The 23,150-nt window shown below is 41.0% G+C and overlaps 2 protein-coding genes across 3 annotated transcripts; both read left to right on the forward strand.

Annotated features, from left to right (window-relative positions):
• Positions 1–999: 999 nt before the first annotated feature.
• LOC311062788 (perforin-1-like) lies at positions 1,000–3,915 on the forward strand (the record flags this gene model as incomplete). The annotated part of the gene is made up of 3 exons (XM_084082006.1): positions 1,000–1,544; positions 2,215–2,775; positions 3,786–3,915. 3 exons carry the CDS (start codon positions 1,000–1,002, stop codon positions 3,913–3,915), a joined length of 1,236 nt encoding a protein of 411 aa, XP_083938132.1.
• An 853-nt stretch (positions 3,916–4,768) lies between these two features.
• Positions 4,769–8,292, forward strand: LOC311063636 (acyl-CoA desaturase-like; the record flags this gene model as incomplete). 2 transcript variants are annotated; one of them, XM_084083161.1, is made up of 4 exons in its annotated part: positions 4,769–4,890; positions 5,741–6,042; positions 7,574–7,704; positions 8,200–8,292. In XM_084083161.1, exons 2-4 carry the CDS (start codon positions 5,781–5,783, stop codon positions 8,290–8,292), a joined length of 486 nt encoding a protein of 161 aa, XP_083939287.1. In that variant the 5' UTR covers positions 4,769–4,890; positions 5,741–5,780. The 2 variants fall into 2 exon arrangements, with proteins under 2 accessions (XP_083939287.1, XP_083939288.1); XM_084083162.1 differs by having other exon boundaries at positions 4,806–4,890; positions 5,754–6,042.
• Positions 8,293–23,150: the final 14,858 nt, after the last annotated feature.

Consider the following 23,150-nt stretch of genomic DNA (forward strand, 5'->3'; position numbering starts at 1 on the left):
TTGAAAGTCTCAACTGAAGAATCACAGGAGGCAGATGGAAGGTGAGTGTAGAATTATCCGAGCTTTTCAGCAGGGAAGTTTGCGTATAATTATTGCCATGTTATATGTGTGTATTTTTCTGCTTACTTAAAATTGTATAAACTAAAGTTTAGTAGAAAAGGTAAAAATGGCTCTGGCCTGTGGTCTCGGCTCCAAAGCAGAGGATGTGACGTGGGGTTTGCATGAGAGAAACAGGTGTTGATTGATTAGATCAGATAAGGACAGTAGCCACTGTTAGAGCACAGTGCAGGAGCCTGAGTTGCGTCATTTAAGACAGTACCAAGTCACGTGATTAATCAACAGAAGGTTTCACCCACATGGGTATACCAAACCCATATAAATAGAGTGGATGCTCACTAGTCAGTACAAAGTGTCCTGCAGGCATCAGTGTTACTAGTTGACAGGGTGTCATTTCTGCGTTCGTCATTTTCCATTGCGAGCTCCGAGAGACTGACGGTAAGAATTGAGAGTGTTTACACAATTATAAATGTATGAATTTCTGATATGTTTTTTAGTTTTGTGTGTATATTTCACACAAAACACTTTGACCCAAGTGATTTTCTTTTGGGTGACTTACTCACCAAAGATTAAATTTACCGGTATGTGGGTTCTTGTAGCAGTGTCTTGACTGCACATGCAGTACTGGTACTGTAGCTGTTCATTTGGGACCCTGAGTGAGTCACTAATATTCATCCATAGTAGCCTACATTTTATTCTTATATCTGTTAATGTTTGATTAACCATTAACAAGCTTTGGTTAACGGTTATGAAAAACGTTAAAAGGGTCATCCTGTACAACCAACCATCTAATTTGACATTGGAACATGTAATACAGTATGTTCCAGGGGGCACAAGAAAGCTCAGCTATTATCAATGACCAGACTAAGTGCATTTTGTAGTAAAGTAACAGGTACCAATTTCTTTTAGTGAGACCTCGTAGACTGCTGGAGGCAAAAGACAATGGTGACCTCAGTCATGTGTCACTACCTGATGACCCTGGGTTTCCTGATCATTTCTAACCTCGATGCCATCGATGGATGCCGCGCAGGCCCCCTGGAAGAATGTGACACTCTCCCGTTCGTACCGGGGCACGACCAAGCGGGAGAGGGCTACGATGTGGTGAAGCTGGAGCCTACTGGTGCTTATGTGTTTGACGTCGACAAATACCTGAGCCCAACAACCTCCTGCATGATTTGTGCTAATCCTCTGATGGGTGGCCAGTTGCAGAAGCTTCCTCACTACATGGCAGACTGGCACACTCACTCGGACCGTTGCAAGAGAGTAAATGAGATCTTTTCCTCGCTTACCTCTGCGGTGCAGCGTGCCAGTTCTGTGATAACGAATAACTGGACTCTGGGGCTAGAACTGCCGGTCAAAGGGGGTGGGTTGAAGGGTGAGGTGCAGATGGCGGGCAGTAAGTCTAAGGTGCAAAGCTTTTCATCCTCTTCTTTCCAGTCAGAGAAAACTTCTCTCAACGTCAACCAGTTCCACTGCAAACACTACAGGTCAGATCATGTTTTTTGCTCTTTGCTTGTTCTATCTAAAGTCATTAGGGCTGATCCAAGATCATCCCCATGTCTCTCCATCGTCTTTAATCACTTAAACCCTATATAAATGAAAATCTTTATTTCGAACATGTTAAAATTAGACAACAAAGTCAAAAAATGTAATATATGCAATATAATAAAAAATACAAAACAAATCAAAAACAAGCCTCAGGCAACAAAATACTATAATTCTACATGTTGAAAAAGGAGGCGTCAAGCGGCATCGCTTGACGTGTATATTTTCACATATACCAACATGGTATACATTTAAATAAACATTTAAATCTTTCACCACAGAGAAATTAAACAGATAATTAAATAATGTAATAATGTAATTCATATATAATTATCTAAAATGATAATATACACCCTACCCTCCTTATCTTGTGTATTATATTCAATTTCTTATAAAACGTATACATTTGGCGCGAATCACTACACACAGAATACTTATTTATTTATTTATTTATTTATTAGTTATTGAGTAGTTGTGGTGCTCAATGAATACGTTTAACGTGAAGGTAACAGAACACTTGTAATGAGGACACAAACTGTACAACGACTAACAACTAACCATACCATATTTCAAAGCTAATGAAACATGCCATCCTTCTCCTTCATACTGTAGATTTCGAGTGCCCAACAGAAGTCCTCTGTCAGTGCAGTTCCAGCAAGACATCCAGTCTCTTCCACTGGAGAACATGGCCAACACCACTGAGGCATACCGCAGGTTCATTGAGATCTATGGGACGCACTACATAAGTCGGGCGGACCTGGGGGGTCGAATGAACAAAGTGACGACCATAGACACTTGTCTGGCCACCCTGAATACTGTCACTGTAGGTCAGGTGGAGCACTGCATGAACATGGGGATCATGGTTGGGCAGGGGCTCGTGAAACTGGCCCCAGTGGCCCTCAACATGACTAGTGAGGCATGTAGAAAGATTCTCAACAACCGCGACACTGTGACAAATGACGAAAACGGTTTTCTTAAGCATATGACTGAGGTGGTTGGAGGAAACGGCTGGAGCGGAGAGTTTTCTCTGACGACAGAGGACTCGGCCGGCTTCACAAAATGGAAGGACAGCCTTAAAACGTCGCCTGACATATTGTCTTTCAATCTGTCGCCACTGCACGAGTTGGTTGCAGACGCAAAGATTAAGTCCAACCTGCGAAAAGCCATTAGAGAGTATATAATTGATAATGGCATTCAAACAAATGATCCACAGATGATACACAGCTGTCCTCTCCCGACTGCTGCTCCCCCTGGGAGGGGTCATGCCTTTTTTTGCTTTTATTTTAATGTTGTTTTATGCTTTTGCTTTTCTTTTTTGCTTCATTGTTAAATTAGTTGTTCTTTTCTGCCTACTCTGTGTAGAGTTTGCATGTTCTCCCCGTGTCTCCTAGGGTAGTTAATACCCTCACAAAAACATGTAGTAATCCTGGTCGCTATACCGCCTCCATGACAGCCGGGGCGCCTGATGGAGGGGAAGGGAACTGGTTGGAATAACGTGTTCCTTCCACGCGTTACGTCCTACCGAGGAAACTCCCCCCTTTCAGGTGACAAGAAGGTCAGTTGGCTCTCATGCATTGAAGGAAGCATAAGCTCGGCCCTGGCCTCCCTAGGCTGTGGGGGACTGGTGTAGCGCTGGTGTAGGGCTGGTGTAGTGCCCAGGATCACTTAGGAAATTGGCACCGGGTGAAAAAAATGGGTTACAAAAATCGCGGGATAAAAATGTTAAGAAAAAAAAATTGTTTTACTTCTTCTGTGATTGTATTCTTTCTCTGTAAAGAACTTTGAGCTGCATTTCATGTCATGAAAGGTGCTATACAAATAAAGTTTATTATTATTATCACACAGTTGTCGTGGAGAGGGCTACAATATCAACGGGGACTGGTGGCTTACGCCAGAGATATTAGTGGGGGGCTGTGAATGTGTAATTTTTTGTTTTCATTTCATACTCATGTGAAAGTGCATGCAATGAGCTTGTCAGCTCATTGCATGAATATGCATCAATATTTGCCTCTGAGATGTAGTGGAGTAGAAGTAAAAGTATTGGAATTTGGAGATACTGAAGTAAAGTACAAATACCTCAAAAGTGTACTTAAGTACAGTACTTGATGAGCACATGTACTTAGTTACTTTCCACCACCACTGAGTGTTAGTGGAAACTCATAATAACAACACTGACTCTGCAGACCCAGAGACCAGACCCACCAGACCAGCCCCAGCGGTGGTTGCTTGACAACCAACGGCGGGCCAATCGCAGCGCGACAGGCCTGCCATCCCTCGGGGCCATGGGATGGGATGCTGGCAGCGAATGAATAAACCGGTGAACAGCAGATAAAAGGACAGCCAATGAGACGCGTCGTAAGGTGGGCATCGAGTAGGGTTGCCATGTCCGCTTATTATAAGCTACTTTGGGCTCCCCCCCTGTAAAGTTGCTTCTAAATATTGGTATCTTGCGGTTTTCTTGCCTTTTTTCGCAAACTGATAATAAAGTATTCAATCAATCAATCAATCAATCAATGTTGCTTAAACCAGTGGTTCTCAAACATTTTCATGGCAAGGAAGGACACCCAGATTAATTATATTTGTCTGCAGACCGGCTGCTAGATCTGCTATTTTCAACTAGCTGTAGCATATAGTCCCTTATTTTGGGCTTGTTTTCATTGAGCTCCACTGATCTCACTCAACCCAGATTCAGCACAAGCGGGGTTAAATTCATTCTACTGCTAATATGCCACCAAAATGTGGAATTGATGATGAATTGAGTACAAAGAAAGGACCCCAATGGAAACAAGCCATATAGTGCTTTCTTGGGTTTAAAATCCTCTTAACAGACCTTGTATTGAACTGTGCTTCCCTGTGCTTGTCTTTGCAAACTGTTAATAATGTATTCAATCAATCAATCAATCAATCAATCAATCAATCAATCAATTAAGCCCTACCAAGAGTGTGATTCCTTACTCTCCTTCAAAACCACCATAAAAGAGCATCTGCCTGCAAATGGTAACTGGTCTGGTCCTATTAACGTCTAAGCTTAACACCAGGAAATGCAAACTGTTAATAAAGTATTAAATCAATCAAAAAAACCTGGTTGCTTATTTCTCATGCAATCTGGCAACACTGCCCGCTTGTCCAATCGCTGCCAGACGATCCGCACTTCATCTAATTCTCACACAGATGCAACATCAGCAGCAGTCCGTTTATTTGCTCTTCTGTAAGTCGTAGTTTTGGTGGCAACATAACTTAATACCACTCATTAAAAAACCCTTCAACCCTCGTCAAAGTCTACATCTGGTGAGTATGAATTGATAGGCGTGGGTGGCTGGCTGCGCGTTTCCTATATTCGATTTTTCCCTGTAAATATAAATATTATGCTTATGCAACAGCATCATCACGTTCCATCCTGTCTGTCTCCATGCAGTGTTGCCATGTCCGCTTATTAGACGCGACTTTGGGGCTTGTTTTTGTCGCGTACACGTAAATTATTGGTTGTTGCGGCTATTTTTTTGGGCTTGTTTCTAAAGTGTAGTTGCTTATTTGGGGCTTATTTCCTATCGTTGTTTAAACCAGTGGTTCTCACATATTTTCATGTCAAGGACCCCCAGATTAATATGTAATCGTCCGCACATCCATCCCCAATTCCCCATCTAAAAAGATTTTGTAACAGGGACACCAGCCCCCCATGCAAGATTTTGTGTTCATTTATTCCACATTTCCCCTTCTTTTTTTCTCTCCCATGATTTTATTTAAATAGCAGCTCTACAAGCTCACAACGCGTCGCATCGCGACGCGTTGTGAGCTTGTAGATCTGCTATTTTCAAATGGCGCTCAGGTGGCCTATAATAGTCGCTTCTTTTGGGCTTGTTTTCATAGACCTGGTTGCTTATTTCTCTCGCTGAATCTGGCAACACTGTCTCCAAGCCCAGTCAAAGCAGCAGCACTGCAATTAATGCAGACGTGCTTTTGTAACCGCATGGTCTTGACAAAGGATCTGATATGATAACAAAATATATGTCGTTTTTTATTTTTTTTAATAATATATATATAAAAATCTAATGTAAAAAAATATAAAATATATATTAAAAAAAATATATACAAATATAAAAATATATGTCGTTTTTTATTTGTTTTTTATTTTCTATAGATTTTTTTTGCAGACAATATTATTAGCAGCCAAACCAACCATGACGGAGGCTGAGAGCTCAGATTATCCGGTGAAGCGCATCATCAGGTCCAGCATCAGCAACGGGAATAGTAAGGTTGTTTCAGAGCCGACGACACAGACAGAAGATGATGCCTTTGACCACGCATACCAGGAGAAAGAAGGCCCCAAACCTCAACGTATCATGGTCTGGAAGAATGTCATCCTAATGACTTTATTGCACGTAGGAGCTGCTTATGGCGTTTCACAAGTCCCTGCAGCATCTCCCTTGACCTTGGTTTGGTGTAAGTATTGAGTAAAGTATTGGTTCTCAAAGTGGGGTCCGGGGACCCCCAGGGATACTTGAGGGGGTTCCAGGGGGTCCCCAGCTAAATGATGGATAGGAACCAAATGTACCCTTATGGGTCTGTAACTCTGAGAGAGTACAAATGGAACCAGAGATAGAAATGCCATTAAATGGGGGTCCGTAGCCCTAATGCATGTCAAACTGGGGGTCCTTAAAATGTATCTTTTCAAATGGGGGTCCGCGGGCTAATAAGTGTCCATTTGGGGGTCCTTGACATGAAAAACACGAGTTTGATCAAAGTCCTGGCCTGAATACAAGCCAATTTTGAATCCTATCATGGTGCCACCCACTGGTGGCACTATGATACTTTTACAAACTGATCCTAGCATCTGCCTCAAATTTGTCCAGCAAAGCCTTTAAGACCTCTATGATGTGATATTGTGAAGGACTTGAGTTTTCGTGGAATGGTATCGTGGTGACACGGCAAATTTGCATGCTCATTGTACTGTGATGTGGATATCCGCAACATCAAAACAACACGCCTGTTAATTACAGCTTGTTATAGCCATTATTGTGCACTTCACGACACTGAAACAGGAACTTGGCTGTTCCTATTTAAGCGTCCAGTTGTTGTTTTACCAATGATTGGTGATTTCTGATATTCTTATTTAGCTGCTGCTCAGAGGTATCTTTGTCTATTTCTGCCCTTTCAGGTGTCATGTCTGATTGAACCGTTATACAGGGTTTTGTTCTCCATGTACAAAACATTACTTTTTTTTAAAGTAGAATTCACATCCACCTACAGTACGTGTGGTTCTTAGGACACGGCAGTCTGCTCCTTTGTGCAGAATCCCAAGAGTGTGAGGGTTTGGAATCATGTAAAGTCACGCCGGCTGCCGGCTGCCACATGTCCCAACGTGCGAGAACGCTGCGAAGGTCCGAGGGCTCGATCACCACCGCTTTCAGCTAGAATTGAACCTTAGAATGGCTGTATCCATGGTTATACCCATGTGTCCTAGGACCGAGCACCGACATTATCACAGTTTAACCCAAGACCGGGAAAGCCTATACGTTGTTATACCTTTAAAACCGGGAAATGTCATTTTCGATGTTGCTTTGTATATGTATTTTGAATAAAAGATTTAAGATTTTCAGAAAACCTAGGTTAGGATTTAGAAGGCATTTTTAAAATCGGCCTCAGATCTAAATGGGTTAATGACACAAGATGCCCCCCCTTAACTCATGTAATTACTCAATTACATTCACCGGCTTCGAACTCATTTGTGAATAATCTGGAGTAATTGATACTATTTCCCTTTTCACTGATCGCTGGTTGAAAAGCATCGCTCCAATTAGTTCCTTGTACACCCAGATGTCGACTTTAGTAGTCATGTGTTGACGCCCCCACAAATTCATTTTTGCACAGTGAGTCATCCAAGTACAATAAACGATTCATGCCATGGGGTGTGAATGTGCGAGAAAGTTATTATAGTGTTGTTTGATGACGAACTCCTTTGTTTCTCCCGCAGCTGTGTTTTGCTTTTTGGTAAGTGCTTTAGGAGTGACGGCAGGAGCTCATCGACTGTGGAGCCACAGATCTTATAAGGCCTCAGTGCCCCTAAGAATCTTCCTTGCTCTTGCTAACTCCATGGCCTTCCAGGTAACTGCAGAGCGTTAAAGGGATGTTTCACTTTCAAACATGTCTTTTTTTTTTGGTAAATTCATTTTTTTCATTTTCCCAGAAAATGATATAAAATTTATAATATATAAAATTAATGAAAAAAGTAATTGAAAAAACACAAATGTCAGTCACCAGAACCAAGGACGGGTGTTTTCGATGAATCTATCATGGTTAAAATGGAGTTTGAAGTTTCAATGGGTTTATATAGGAAGGGGGCGTGTCTGATAAAATGAATATCAAATATCTAAATACTGAATCAAGCAACTTAAAAACTGTATGCCCACAAAAGCCTGAGTAGACGTTTAAATGACCCCAAACACGTTAAAAGTGAAATATCCCTTTAAGGTCACAGACAGTCATAACATGCACACACGCACAGTTGGAAGTAACAGTATAATGGCAGTTATCATAACAGCGTAAGTACCATCTTGACTGCACAGTGTATGTAATCTTTGTCTTTGCATCAACCCACAGAATGATATCTTTGAATGGGCTCGAGACCACAGGGTTCACCACAAATATTCAGAGACCGATGCTGACCCTCACAACGCCACCCGGGGCTTCTAGACAGGAGGGATTTCAGAAAAAAGGCCTTCTATAAGGAGGTTAGAGGCATTTGGGGGTAAAAGTTGGGAACAAGGCCATTTTACATAATTCAAGGGTGCTGAATCAGAAAAACACGGTTCCCAAGCAAAATTCTTAGTGCTTAACCTCCTAATTTGCATATCAAAATGGCTGCCGATTTTGAAGTATTTCTTAAATAACTCTATAACAAAGCAATCAAATCTGACAAATAAAGTGTATATATTTATATTCTGAGGGTCAGACAATGTGTGGAAGGTATTTATAATGTAATATATGTAAATAAATGTAAATAATGTAAATAAATATGCAAATTAGAGGCCACTATTACAGAAAACGGTTTCATACTTAAAGTGATTCATCGCATCCCCCTTATTTTATTTTATTTCTACTTATCTGTATTTTTACCATCCTTAAGACATCTAAAATACATATTTAGATCATGGAAAAATCCTGGTACATTTGGCCCCTGATGACCAAAAAATAAATAAACCCCCATGTATAACTCACCCCCAGAATGAGTTAGAGCCACAGAACTGGTACTGATAACTGAACACAAACTACTTTCAACACAACTATATAGAGTGGGATGGGGATGGCTATAGGTACACTTAGACGGCCAACAGGGACTAGCTGAAATGTATTAAGCCCCGCCCCTCTGTGTTCCTATTGGCTGGGCTTTAAACAGCCATAACTCCAATTCCCAGCATCGAAAACCTATGAAACTTCATAGATGGCCAACAGGGAAAGGCTGAAATTGTTTAAGCTATGTAGCCTAACTTTTCAGTTGATTGCCATACAGGCTTGTGTCCCCCCCCCACCCCCGATGGGCCCTGCCTAGTACAGCCTAGTCCAGCCTATTACTGCCTAGTCCTAGGACTAGGCTAGACCTGGGTGTACTAGGCTTTACTGTACTAGACTCTGCTGGGCTCTAATAGTCTGTTTTCAGCTCTAGCAGGCTTTGCTAGGCTGTACTTGGCTTTATTAGGCTATAGAAGGCAGTACTTTACATTGGCCTACACATGTTCATGCAAAACTATTGGTGGTGCACACACAAACTATTGCCCGTGTACACAGTGGTTAATCCCAATGGTCTGAGTATCTACAGGGCTGACAAGGGACTAGCACAGCCTAGTTCAACCTAATAGAGCCTAGTACAACCTAGTCTTAACTAGTCCAGTCTGTTCCATGCTAGTATAGCCTATATCGCCGTCCCCTAGTCTGTTCCATCAAAAGGCTGGACTAGGCTAGACCTGGGTGTACTAGGCTTTGATGTTGTAGTCTCTACTGGTCTCTAATAGACTGTTTTAAATTCCAGTAGGCTGTGCTGGTCTGTACAATGCTATATTAGGCTGTACAAGGCAGATCTGTACTATGGTCTACAAAGGTTCATGCAAAACTATTGATCGTGCACACACAAGCTATTGCCCGTGTTCACAGTGGTTAGTCCCAATGGTCTGAGTATCTACAGGGCTGACAAGAGCCTAGCACAGCCTAATAGAGCCTAGTATAGTCTAGTACATCCTAATCTATCCTAGTCCAGCCTTATCAGTCCTAGCATAGCCTTGTACCCCCTCCCCTATTCTGTTCTCCCAAAAGGCTGGACTAGTCATGGGTGTACTACTGTAGGTTGTACTATACTAGACTCTGGTCTATAATAGGCTGTTTTAAGCTCTAGTAGGCTGTGCTAGGCTGTACTAGGCTCTATTAGGCTGTGCAAGGCAGATCTGTACTATGGTCTACAAAGGTTCATGCAAAACTATTGCTCGTGCACACACAAGCTATTGCCCGTGTACACAGTGGTTAGTCCCTATGGGTTGAGGATCTACAGGGCTGACAAGAGCATAGTACAGCCTAATATAGCCTATTAGAGTCTAGTACAGCCTAGTACAGCCTCATCTATCCTAGTCCAGCCTTATCAGTCCTAGCATAGCCTGGTACCCCCTCCCCTATTATGTTCTCCCACCAGGCTGGACTAGGCTAGACCTGGGTGTACTAGGTTTTACTGTACTAGTCTCTGCTGGGCTCTAATGGTCTGCTTTCAGCTCTAGCAGCCGTTGCTAGGCTTTACTGGGCTCTATTAGGCTATAGAAGGCAGTACTTTACTTTGGCCTACATATGTTCATGCAAAACTATTTCTTGTGCACACACAAGCTATTGCCCGTGTACACAGTGGTTAGTCCCTATGGGTTGAGGATCTACAGGGCGGACAAGAGCCTAGTACAGCCTAATAGAGCCTATTAGAGTCTAGTACAGCCTATTACAACCTAGTCTAGCCTAGTCCGGCCTGTTCCATGCTAGTATAGCCTATACCACCCTCCCCTAGTCTGTTCTCCCAAAAGGCTGGACTAGTCTTGGATGTACTAGGCTGTACAGTACTAGACTCTACTGGTCTCTAATAGGCTTTTTAGCGGCTCTAGCCGCTCTATACCTGACTTTGTCCGTGTGCGTCAACGTTCTGATTGGTCAGGTGCGTCAACAAAGTGATTGGTCAAGCTTCACGCGACACATGGCTATAAACACATTATAAACACATATCAATGACAAAATGTATCAAAGGCGCCGCTACCTTCACACAGGGTGTGATTTTTTAATCTCTAGTAGGCTTTGCTAGGCTGTACTAGGCTATATTAGGCTGTACAAGGCAGATCTGTACTATGGTCTACAAAGGTTCATGCAAAACTATTGCTCGTGCACACACAAGCTATGGCCTGTGTACACAGTGGTTAGTCCCTATGGTCTGAGTATCTACAGGGCTGACAAGGGACTAGTAAAGCCTAATAGAGAGTATTAGAGTCTAGTACAACCTACTCTAGCCTAGTCCAACCTGTTCCATGCTAGTATAGCCTATAGAAATGATTTCATGTGCATGCCATAAGCAATGCACAACACGTCGTTGCAAATGCCGGAAATCTGGGTTACGATGCACAGCCATGTGTGCATGTCAGCAACGGAGTGATGATCAACCTCCTTGTATGAATGTGGTCTAGTGTCTAGACTTTCGTTCAACAATGGCCAATACAGTATCTTTAGAGTACTAAACCGTTATCTGTTATGGGGGCCGCTATTTTGCATATTTCGGAGTAGGCTGATTATTATATTATATTATATTATCATATTATATTACTTACAAATTCTTTACTCACATTGTAGAAAATGTATATAGACACTTCATTTGTCAATTTTGCTTGCCTGGCCACAGAGTTATTGAAGATAAAGGTGCGAATTTGCCAATTTGGCAGCCATTCAAATATGCAGATTAGAAGGTCAAAAACTAAACATTTAGCATGGGGAAAAAGTATGTATTTTAGATGTCCTAAGGATGGCAAAAATACAGATAATTAGGAACAAAATAAGGGGGATGCACCTTTTGCACCGTTTGAGTACTACGGTACATCATTTTATGTAATGGTGGCCTCTAATTTGCATATTTATTTACATTTATTACATTACAAATATCTTCCACACATTGTATGACCCTCAGAACATAAATATATACACTTTATTTGTCAGATTTGCTTGCTTTGTTATAGAGTTGTTTAAGAAATACTTCAAAATCGGCAGCCATTTTGATATGCAAATTAGGAGGTTAAGCACTAAGAATTTTGCTTGGGAACCGTGTTTTTCTGATTCAGCACCCTTGAATTATGTAAAATGGCCTGGTTCCCGACTTTTACCCCCAAATGCCTCTAACAATCACATATTTCAGAAATCCCACCGGTCTATAATTGATTAAACTAGACCGGTGTCCGTTTGCCTATACTCGGGTAGGCTGGTATATGTGAACTACGTACAGAGATTTTGTGAATTTATTGTAAGATAAACATTAGACTTGGAGATCCACTCGCTGTGCAGATCAATGGGCAATGGGTACTCGGTGACATACACTCACCACACTGTATGGAATTTAAAATGATGACTGAAGTGACGTATGCTGATGTATTCAAGTAATTTAACAAAAACATAAAAATAAAGAATGATGCAGCACTGACGAAGGAAGTGGGGAGCTGTGTGTATTTTTAAAACACTGTGTTTCCTGTATTAAGAAAGAGGCTGAACGAGGTGTAATTGACCACAAACATGCCACACTGTCTCCACTATTATGAACTCATCAAATAATGAACTATAGATTTTTGTTTATTCTCTATACTCAAAATCTGAATATTCCAGTAGCTGTGCAGAACTATAGTATCAAACCTTACGGTGTAACAAATGAACAATTAACAATCACCACGGTTCCCTCAGGTCCAGTGATGCCGGCCTCTGGAGGTCTCCAAGACCAGGTTCTGAACCTGAACCTTTTTATTTGGACACGCCTCCAGTTCATTAAGGGCGCGTTCGAAAATACAGCACTGAGTGCACTGGCCAATACAAACTAATAGGCGAGTGTGCTCCGGTGCGTAATTTCCGAACGCACCCTAAGTATACCTGGTTCTCACCTTAGCACCTCCTCCACCACCTTAGCACCACCCACCTGTCCTATGATAATGAGGGGGAGGGTATATTTTTACTATGTCACTAAAGGGCTGTTTTTCTATTGGCACGTTTGACCCTCAAGGTTTCAGCCTCCAGGAAGAAACTCAAAATAGTCAGAGAAGACATAAAACACCTTAAAAACACCACCAGGGGGCTTAATGAAGTTCTATCAACCTCATAGATGCATGAAAAACAGAAAAAGTGCAAAACCATGGCACCACCTCTTTAAAGGACAACTTTGTTTTTTTTTACAACCAAGGTTTATATTTTAGCTTGTAATTAAAGTTAATTAAAAGATGAGTGTTATTTTTTTTTTCATTTACTGCTTTCTATAGTTTTAGCATTCTGTCCAGTGGCTAAATATGTCTTTTTTACACAATAAAAAAGGTACGGTGGTCTTTGATGGCCAGATTTGAGTTATTGGGGGCTAGAAAAGCTATTGTAAATAATAATAAAGAAATCGCCGGGTTATTGTGTAAAAAAAATGCTTTTTTTTTTTTTTTTTTTTTTTTTACAAAAAATTTACCCCACGATTTTTGTAACCCCTATTTTTTCACCCAGTGCCAATGCCTAAGCGTGTAATCCTGGGCACTACCTTCCCTCTGCCAACCTAGGGAGGCCAGGGCCGAGCTCATGCCTCCTTCAATGCATGAGAGCCAACTGACCTTCTTATCACCTGACAGGGGAGAGTTTCCCTGGTTGGACTTAGCGCGGAAGGAACACGTTATTCCAACCAGTTCCCTTCCCCTCCATCAACTCAAGTAAGAGTAATATTTAAAAAAAATCTAATACTTAAGTAAAGTACAGATCCTCAGAATCTGTACTCAAGTGCATTTACTGTGTGTGTGTGTGTGTGTGTGTGTGTGTGTGTGTGTGTGTGTGTGTGTGTGTGTGTGTGTGTGTGTGTGTGTGTGTGTGTGTGTGTGTGTGTGCGCGCGCGCGCGCCAATCTCTGTCTAGAGGGTGTAGTTCTGTTCAGCGGCCAGCAGATGGCTCTTCTCTCCTATGGAATAGCTGAGCTTCAACTAAGAGACAGAGGAAAGAGGATGAGGAGATGAATAGAGATATGTGTAGGTGTGTGTTTGTGCATGAGTCATGATGACACACATAAAGTTCATTTAACTGCTGATTAATTTAGGTATTATTGTGGTTTAACTGGAGTAGAAGAGAAACTATACAGGTAACGTGTCAACAGCATTATGTGAAATGAAAGGCTGCAGAGAGTGAAGGCCAGGTTTGACAGAGGATGTGGTTAAAAGTGACTTGATATAATGCAAAGCGAAATATTATAGGCAGGACAGGAAATGTATATAGGAAACCATGTTTTCACACTTACTAACGCTGTGAGTTTGTTTGCACTTTGAAGTAGCTCTAAGTGAAGTGGCTGGTATCTAAACAGATGGAACAATGCTTGCATTGTTGAATCAATTGTGTGTAAATGAGGGGACTAACAAGGGGACATGATCTGGTAGTGAACAGATGCCATCCCATTTATACCACAATCCACGCAAACACACACGCACTTCTTGTAATTTATGTGTGTGAGCCCTTCTCCCAGCAGCCTGCATAAAGCCTGTGAGAGCCAGCAGGCAGGCAGCAGTTTACTCCACAGATGGAGAAACTACAGCATGACCAAGTGGGAGAGCATCAATTTCCTGACACTCTGCCTCTGGTGTGGGCCGTGCTTTCCCGAGTGGGCCAGTGCCTTTGGCGGACGTCTGGACACGCTCGCGCGCACATGCACACCAATAACATCCGCCAATTTGTGGGTGAGAACTACAGTTATGTTTCTAGGGGGTCTTCAACAGGGGTCTTCAACGAGGGGGTCCGGGACCCGTATGGGGTCCTCAGAGTTAGTACAGGGGGGGCCACCAAATCTTTGTGTGATAAAGGAACTTTGTTTTTACATGAACCACTTGAACCCTAGGATCCCTATTCTGAGGGGAACATTAGCCGAAAACAGCAGATCTACGAGCTTGTAGATCGGCTATTTTCAGGGAGGAGGTTTGGTGTAGAGGGGAAAAAAAGAGAAGACAAAAGGACAGAGCCAAAGGTCAGGTTTACTAGATATTGAGGGTTTAAGTGGTTAAATGACTGAAAATACAAATTAACATGAATCCAACATTGTCTATGAAAAAAAGTTGAATCTGCAACACAACATTATACAATGAAGTGGGGGTCCCTGCTTCATCTCTCTCTCAACTAAGGAGTCCTTCAGCTGAAAAATGTTTTCCTTACTCTAAATGTCGGAGGACAAACATTAGACTTGCAGATCCACTCACTGCAGATCAATGGCAATGGGTACTCAGTGACATTCACCACACTGTATGCAATTTAAAATGATGACTGAAGTCATAAATATAAGTATTCAAGTAATTTAACAAAAACATAAAAAATAAAGAATGATGCAGCCCTGGTGTTTTTATCACTGGCAATACTATAGAAGAAGGAAGTGGGGAGCTGTGTGTATTTTTAAAACACTGTGTTTCCTGTATTGAGAAAGAGGCTAAACAAGGTGTTATTGACTACAAACTGACATTCCCACCCAATTATTTGTGACGTCAATCAACACCATACAGTTGTATTATACATGCCACACTGTCTCCACTATTATGAACTCATCAAATAATGAACTATAGATTTTTGTTTATTCTCTATACTCAAAATCTGAATATTTGTATTGCCCAATTCCAGTAGCTGTGCAGAACTATAGTATCAAACCTTACGGTGTAACAAATTAACATTTAACAATCACCACGGTTCCCTCAGGTCCAGTGATGCCGGCCTCCTGGAGGTCTCCAAGACCAGGCTCTGAACCTGGGGCGACTCTCTGTGGCTGCCCCCTCCCTCCCTACCTTCAAAACCGCCCTGAAAACCCACACCTGTTCAGAATCGCCTTTCCGAATTGACTTTGATTTAAACTCTTGTTATTTTTAGTGTTTTATTGCTTTTATTATTATTTTATTTGAGAGTTTTTCCTAATAGCTATATAAATTACGGGTATTATAATTAGAATTATTAATTACATTCAACAGGGCTCTAGTTTAAACCGTATAAAACCATTATAATATTTTTTTATGTTAATCAACACAAGTTAATATTGTATTGTATTGCATTGTATATAATGTAATCGGTCATTGTCTGTTGATTGTTTGTCACTGCCTTGTTTTTATGTTTTGTTTTGTTCTGTTATTGTTGCTACTTCACTTCATCTTTATATGCCTTTACTTTGCTTTGTAAATAGACTAAGGTCTATCTGTTCTTTGTTTGGAAAGCACTTTGGGTCAGCTGCTGTTGTTTTTAAATGTGCTATATAAATAAACTTGACTTGACTTGACTAATCAACCTTTATTTAACATTTACTGTAAAGCCATGTCACACACACACACACACACACACACACACACACACACACACACACACACACACACACACACACACACACACACACACACACACACACACACACACACACACACTCATACTTGGGCATCAATCAGCTGGGTGAAGTTGAAAACGGAATTTCCCCAGCCGAATCAAATAGGTCTAATTACGCTCACGCATGTGTACACACACACACACACACACACACACACACACACACACACACACACACACACACACACACACACACACACACAGCTGACGAAAGTGTTCATCACTTCCTTATCTCCAGATATTACGTATAGTCTGCGGTAAAGAGTCCATTACTTATTTCTGTGTTCCGTTTTCTTTGTAAATTTACTCATGCATGTGGTCAAAGCTATGTGTAGCCAAACCCACATGCTTTGGTGTGACACTGTTAAAGTCTGACTAGAGCAGACCGCAGCTCATTCTCCGGTGAAGTGAAGACCAGAGTAAGACAACGCAGATATTGGACAAAGTGAGTAAGACAACATTTAAGTATTTAGAATTATAGTAGTATATTGTAATTATTTACAGTAATTCACATTATTAACATATTCACTTTTTTTGTTAAGATTTCTACACATTCCTGGTAGGCCAGTCATGTCAAATAGGGTGAGGTACGACGGAGGAGTCGGGGAGGAGAGGCAGGAGGAGAATGGAGAGGAGGAGAAGAACCCGGAATACGTTAATGTAAGAGCACACCGACTCAGAGACGAAGACCATGGCTCCCAGAGGCCTACACGAGATCTAGGTACACATTAACACACTTTCAGCGATTATGTCTCTTGTCACAACATTACTGATTACATACACATTAACCCATTATAATAGTTTTCTTTCCGAAAACTCTTAGGATTTAGAACAGTGGTTTTCAAAAATAGCAGATCTACAAGCTCACAACGAGTCGCGATGCGCCGTGAGCTTGTAGATGGTCTGTTTTCATTACTTTTGTGTGGTGTGTGTTAAGTTGGAATATGGAGATACAAGGTTTCTGCCTGGCCGACAGCAACGATATACAATCAACAAGTTCCTTTCCTTTCGAGAAAAACTATTGCAGAATACTTAAGGAGGACTTAATCAAATATCCATGGCACACCGTTCAGTTAAAACATTTTAAAGCCTTTATTTCTGCGAGGCTTGACAAATGTTCTTGCTGGCCAAGGCCTTTCAGCTCAAACAAGCCTGAAATTTGAGAAAGTCACAATTGAATGTTTTAAATTTAAGTTTATGTACAACAGATATTATCATTACCAAAACCATTGATTTTTCATTATTATTTTAAAACATTTTAAAATAATGAAAATAGCAGATCATAGAAGGTCACAATGTGTCGTGATGCGACATGTTGTGAACTTGTAGATCGGCTTTTTTCATTCCTTTTGTGTGACACTCTTGTACGAAGAAGTAGGGCATACATGCGAAATACATACATGCGGGAAAAAAACGAAAACGTTGAAATATGGAGATATTTCAACTTTCAACCCAACAGCAAAGATAAGAACCTTTCTGCAGAGATGACCTTTATAATACCCACTCTGTGTTCTTTCAAATGAAACATTGAAACTGATCATATTGAAGTTGTAAATTCTATTGTACTAACTCATAATATCTTCCAGTTATCCAGAGATCCATCATCACAGCGTGTGCAGTGTGCCTTACACTGCTGTTTCTCCTACTGGCAGTGAGAACCATAGACATGACCACGAACTGTGAGTGTCAGGTGGTCAAAGGTCAAATTCATGCTCATATAATAACAGTACAATTGTGTTTATCATCACTTTTTGGTCTGTTGCAGTTAATGCAGCCGCAAACCAGTCAACGACGGACAACAACCTCACCCTGGAGAATGAACGGCTAAAGTCAAACTACCATACCCTGACCCTGGAAAATAACCAGCTAAAGTCAAACTACCACACTCTGACCATGGAAAATAACCAGCTAAAGTCAAACTACCACACCCTGACCATGGAAAATAACCAGCTGAATGTTGTGAACAAGAACCTGATCCTGGAGAACAAAGAGTTAAAGGAATATTGCGACTACTAAAATCCCAGTTGAAGAGAAGTTTGTACATAAAAAAATTAAGCCTTCATGAGCCAAAGAATATTGTAAAGGGCATGGCTTCATTAAAAAAAAGGAAGAAAAATCATCTTTGTGGGCTTCTCTCTCACTGTGCATCGAATAGCTCAGTTGGTAAAGTGATTGCCTGTCAATCTGAGGGTCCCTAGTTCGAGCCTTACCTCATGCAGACTTCGTTTAAATTGCACAAAACATGACCGTATTAATTAATGCATGTGCACTTTTTTTAAGATAACATGAAATGGTTATTTGAGAGTAGTTATTTTCAATGTATGACATACTTCGTTGTGAAACTAGCAAATCTACCATCTCACAACTTTTTGGATAGCAACGTGCATTATTGGAGAAAATTTCTCTTTTGGGTCGCGAGCTAAAAGGTTTGTGAACCACTGATCTAGAGAAGTGTTAGTGAAACGGGCTTCGTTCATGGCATAAGGCAAGAGTTTATGCTCATCAACAGACTCTAGTTTGGCAGCCTGTGAGTCCGAAGGTCAAGGGTTCGATTCCTGTCTATGGCCATTAGTCCAGGGGCCAAGCCAGATTTTGGTACCACCTAAGGTGGCCGTACATTTTTGGTATTTTTGTATTCCTACATGTCTCTAGTTTATATTTTGGTATGATACATCTTCCAATTCAGTAGCTTAATGACAGTAATCACTCTAAACCGGCTAATGTATCCGGTAGGAGACACAAAGTAGAATATTTGTGTCTCCTACCGGAAATACACCCGGGCATCAAATTATTGCGACAAAGAACTAAATATATCCATGTATTCAAGGCTTCATGGGGTGTGCAATTGATAGAAAATAAATCATTTTTTGGGTGAACTCCTCCTTTAAGTTCCCCAGGGGGACTCTCTACCCATTCAGCTATGACCACCCTAGACCGAAGGAGGGTCAACTTTTACAAGCTTATGGAAAGCAGTCTTTTTGCAAACACCAAAAATCTGAGAAGTTATCAATTGCACACCCCATGAAGCCTTGAATACATGGATATATTTTGTTTTTTTGTCGCAATAATTTGATGCCCGGGTGTATTTCCGGTAGGAGACACAAAGATTCTACTTTGTGTCTCCTACCGGATACATTAGCCGGTAGGTAGTGATAACTGCCATTAAGCTACTGAATTGGAAGATGTATCATACCAAAATATAAACTAGAGACATGTAGGAATACAAAAATACAAAAACTTTACGGCCACCTCAGGTGGTACCAATTTGTGAAAATATCAGTGTTGGCCCCTGGACTACATGGGTTGAGGTGTCCATGAGTGAGGTTCTTAACCCTTGATTGCTCACCTGAGTGTTATATATGACCCACCTCAGCTGGGTCAAGCTGAAAAGTAGTTTCCCCTGTTGGAATCATTAAAGGCCTTTATTATTATTATTATAAACAGCATCCTGACTTCCAATATTGACCTGTGAAAAATGGCAGCGCTACAGTATGTAGCTTATTTCATTATTTCATGTTGGGGTTAAAGTTAACTTACAGTGGTAGAAGGGCAACGCTGATATCCACTGTCGGAACATGAAGCCGACTAACCACATATTGTCGCCATGTTGACACACTGTAAAGCTTAATTAGAATACTTTACAGTCCATCTGTGTTGTCTAGAAAGATTAAGTAAAATACATTGCAAACTTTTGGTATGATAACAGAATTTGTGACATGAGTTTGAAATTACATTATAAGCAACACAATACAGAGATACTGTACATTACAAGTTCCTCAATCCTTCAGCCCTTTGCTCAGCTGTTCAGAATGCTCATTTGTTAATTGCATGTGCCGCTTTGTCTCAAGCAATTCAATTCAATCAATTAAATAAATAAATGCAAGTATAAGTCAGTGAAAAATGTGATCTAACCCCCATATCCGGGGATGTGTGCAGTCAAAGTATTTGCAGACTTTGTGTTATGCGCTGTACAGCAGGAGTCCCCGACCTTTTTGGCCCCAAGGAGGACCCTTTCCAATATTTTCAATACCATATTCATTACCAACAACCCACAATGTATGTCAAATGTTGTCCTAAATGTTGAAGTAATGATGAAACATTAATCCATTATTAACCAAAAATGTACTTTTTAGTTGCATAATGGAGATATTTGAGATATTGCTATGATTAATGTGACTGCACCTTCCTGAGACTTTGATGACACAGTGGTTATGATGACTTGGTGTCACATTAGCTCTGTCTAGAACTAAGGCCAGGTTATTGTTTCAGCTATGCTAGTTGTGTTAATAACACGAAGAGCGCTGCCGCTGATGACTTTGCTATGTGTGTGTCTTATATACTCCGAAGATGTTCCCTTGTTATTTAAAACCAGACATATCAGCAGGGGAAAACAAAACTCTAGTGTAGCTTTGTATTGAATGAGAGCAGGGTGGAGAGCTACTTTGGTTCAATAAGAGAGATATAAATGGTAACTGGAAAGCTTGCCCCAAAACACACTCCATTTCTTTTTTCGCAGACCACCCGCCCCCAGCGGTTCTTGTATTTTTGTAAGATTAGGTTTAGGCATAGTTGTACTGAGGTTACGTTTAGGAATAAGAGTAGGTTTAGGCATAGTTTTACTGAGGTTACGATTAGGAATAAGATTAGGTTTAGGCATAGTTTTACTGAGGTTATGTTTAGGAATAAGATTAGGTTTAGGCATAGTTGTACTGAGGTTACCTTTAAGAATAAGATTAGGTTTAGGCATAGTTTTACTGAGGTTACGTTTAAGAATAAGATTAGGTTTAGGCATAGTTTTACTGAGGTTATGTTTAGGAATAAGATTAGGTTTAGGCATAGAATAAGATTAGGTTTAGGCATATTTTTACTGAGGTTACGTTTAGGAATAAGATTAGGTTTAGGCATAGTTTTACTGAGGTTATGATTAGGAATAAGATTAGGTTTAGGCATAGTTTTACTGAGGTTACGTTTAGGAATAAGATTAGGTTTAGGCATAGTTTTACTGAGGTTACGTTTAGGAATAAGATTAGGTTTAGGCATAGTTTTACTGAGGTTACGATTAGGAATAAGGTTAGGTTTAGCCGGCATAGTTAATGAGGTTGCGTTTAGGAATACCTGGTGGCAACTGTTCCGAGGTCGCCGGATTTGACCTGGGGCGAGCGTGTTTTAGGGCGAGCATTCTTGGATTCATATAAATAGTGGCTAAATAGTAACTTAAAGTATACTAAGCCCGAACACAATCGATGATTCATTGATCATTAACATAAACATGCTCTGAGAATGCACGCGGCCCACCCATCTGACCACTTAACAAGGTTAAAATAGGCGAGGAAATTACGTAATGGTTGTGTCACTCTTAAAGGTTTCATGACATTCAGTTTTACAACACATTAAAAGTCTTTGTCATGGTCCTTCAAACGTGTATACAAAGTTTTAACTGAAAATTCCACTCCAGTGAGCCATTGCAGGTGTTTTTCTCTCATATTTCTAAAGCCTTTTCAACTGCAATGAAAAAATAAATCTTTGCCTGCGGGTGTCGCTGTTGAGGGATTTTGCCTGTCAATCATCACCTCTGTTCCGTGACTATATACAGCTCTACAGCAGTGGATAAAACATCCCCATATGGCCACACACACAGAACCCCCAACCACAAGTGCGCGTGCGCACGCACACACGCACGAACGCGCTTCCCACTTCCCAGAAGCTCTCGTTTAAAACAATAATAATTCTGCAACAGCGAAGACCAAAGTAGGACAACACAGATAACAAGTGAAGATAACACTTAAACATATTATTTAGAAGTACAGTAGTTTGTACATTATTAACAAAAACATATACTAATTTACCTTTTCTCTTAAGATTTTTACACAAAGCCAATCATGTCAAATATAGTGAGGTAAAATTGGAAGAGTCAGGGAGCAGAGGCAGGAGGAGGATGGAGAGGAGATGGAGAGCCCGGACTCTGTTAATGAAAGAACACACAGACTCAGAGACTCCCATGGCTCCCAGAGGGCTAGACGAGATTTAGGTACTAGGTACTACAAGGAGTAGTTCACCCAAAAAATGACTTATTTTCAATCAAATACAATCAGATACAAGGCCGTGGACTGTGAGTATCAGGAGATCAAAGGTCAATTCATTGATTGATTTAATATTGTATTGACAGTTTCAAAAGTGCAACACACACACGCACACGCACACGCACGCACGCACGCACGCACGCACGCACGCACGCACGCACGCACACACACACACACACACACACACACACACACACATACACACACACACACACTGCTCCTGTCTTCAGACATTGTTCTCTACTGTGTGTGTGTGTGTGTGTGTGTGTGTGTGTGTGTGTGTGTGTGTGTGCGTGTGCGTGCGTGCATGCGTGTGGAAATGTGGCCATTAACCACGTAGATTCACGTGATGTATTTCTATGATTTTAGTGTAGACCTCAAAGTACAGTACATTATTGGAGAAAATGTATTATGGTTCAATCATGTACAAATGATCAGGGATATAATGGGAGGATTGAGCCAGGATCGGTCACCATGGATTGGTCTGAAAAGGACACAGGTCAAGTTTATTAATCTATGGCTGTGCAGATGCATTTTTAGCGAGTGGAGGGGTTTGATTAGGGACAATAAGGACAATGTGTGTGTGTGTGTGTGTGTGTGTGTGTGTGTGTGTGTGTGTGTGTGTGTGTGTGTGTGTGTGTGTGTGTGTGTGTGTGTGTGTGTGTGTGTGTGTGTGTGTGTGTGTGTGTGTGTGTGTGTGTGTGTCTTGTGTTGTGTTGTCAGTATGAGTGAGTGTGTGAAATAAATGGGACACATTGCTCTGCGTGCCCAAAGTGAGAAGTTGCAATAGGTTAATTCTTGCAATTCCTACAATACTGTTATTTACCATATCAGATATGGTAAATGATAT

Source organism: Gymnoscopelus microlampas, assembly GCF_963454915.1.
Source record: "Gymnoscopelus microlampas genome assembly, chromosome: 16".
NCBI lineage: Eukaryota > Metazoa > Chordata > Actinopteri > Myctophiformes > Myctophidae > Gymnoscopelus > Gymnoscopelus microlampas.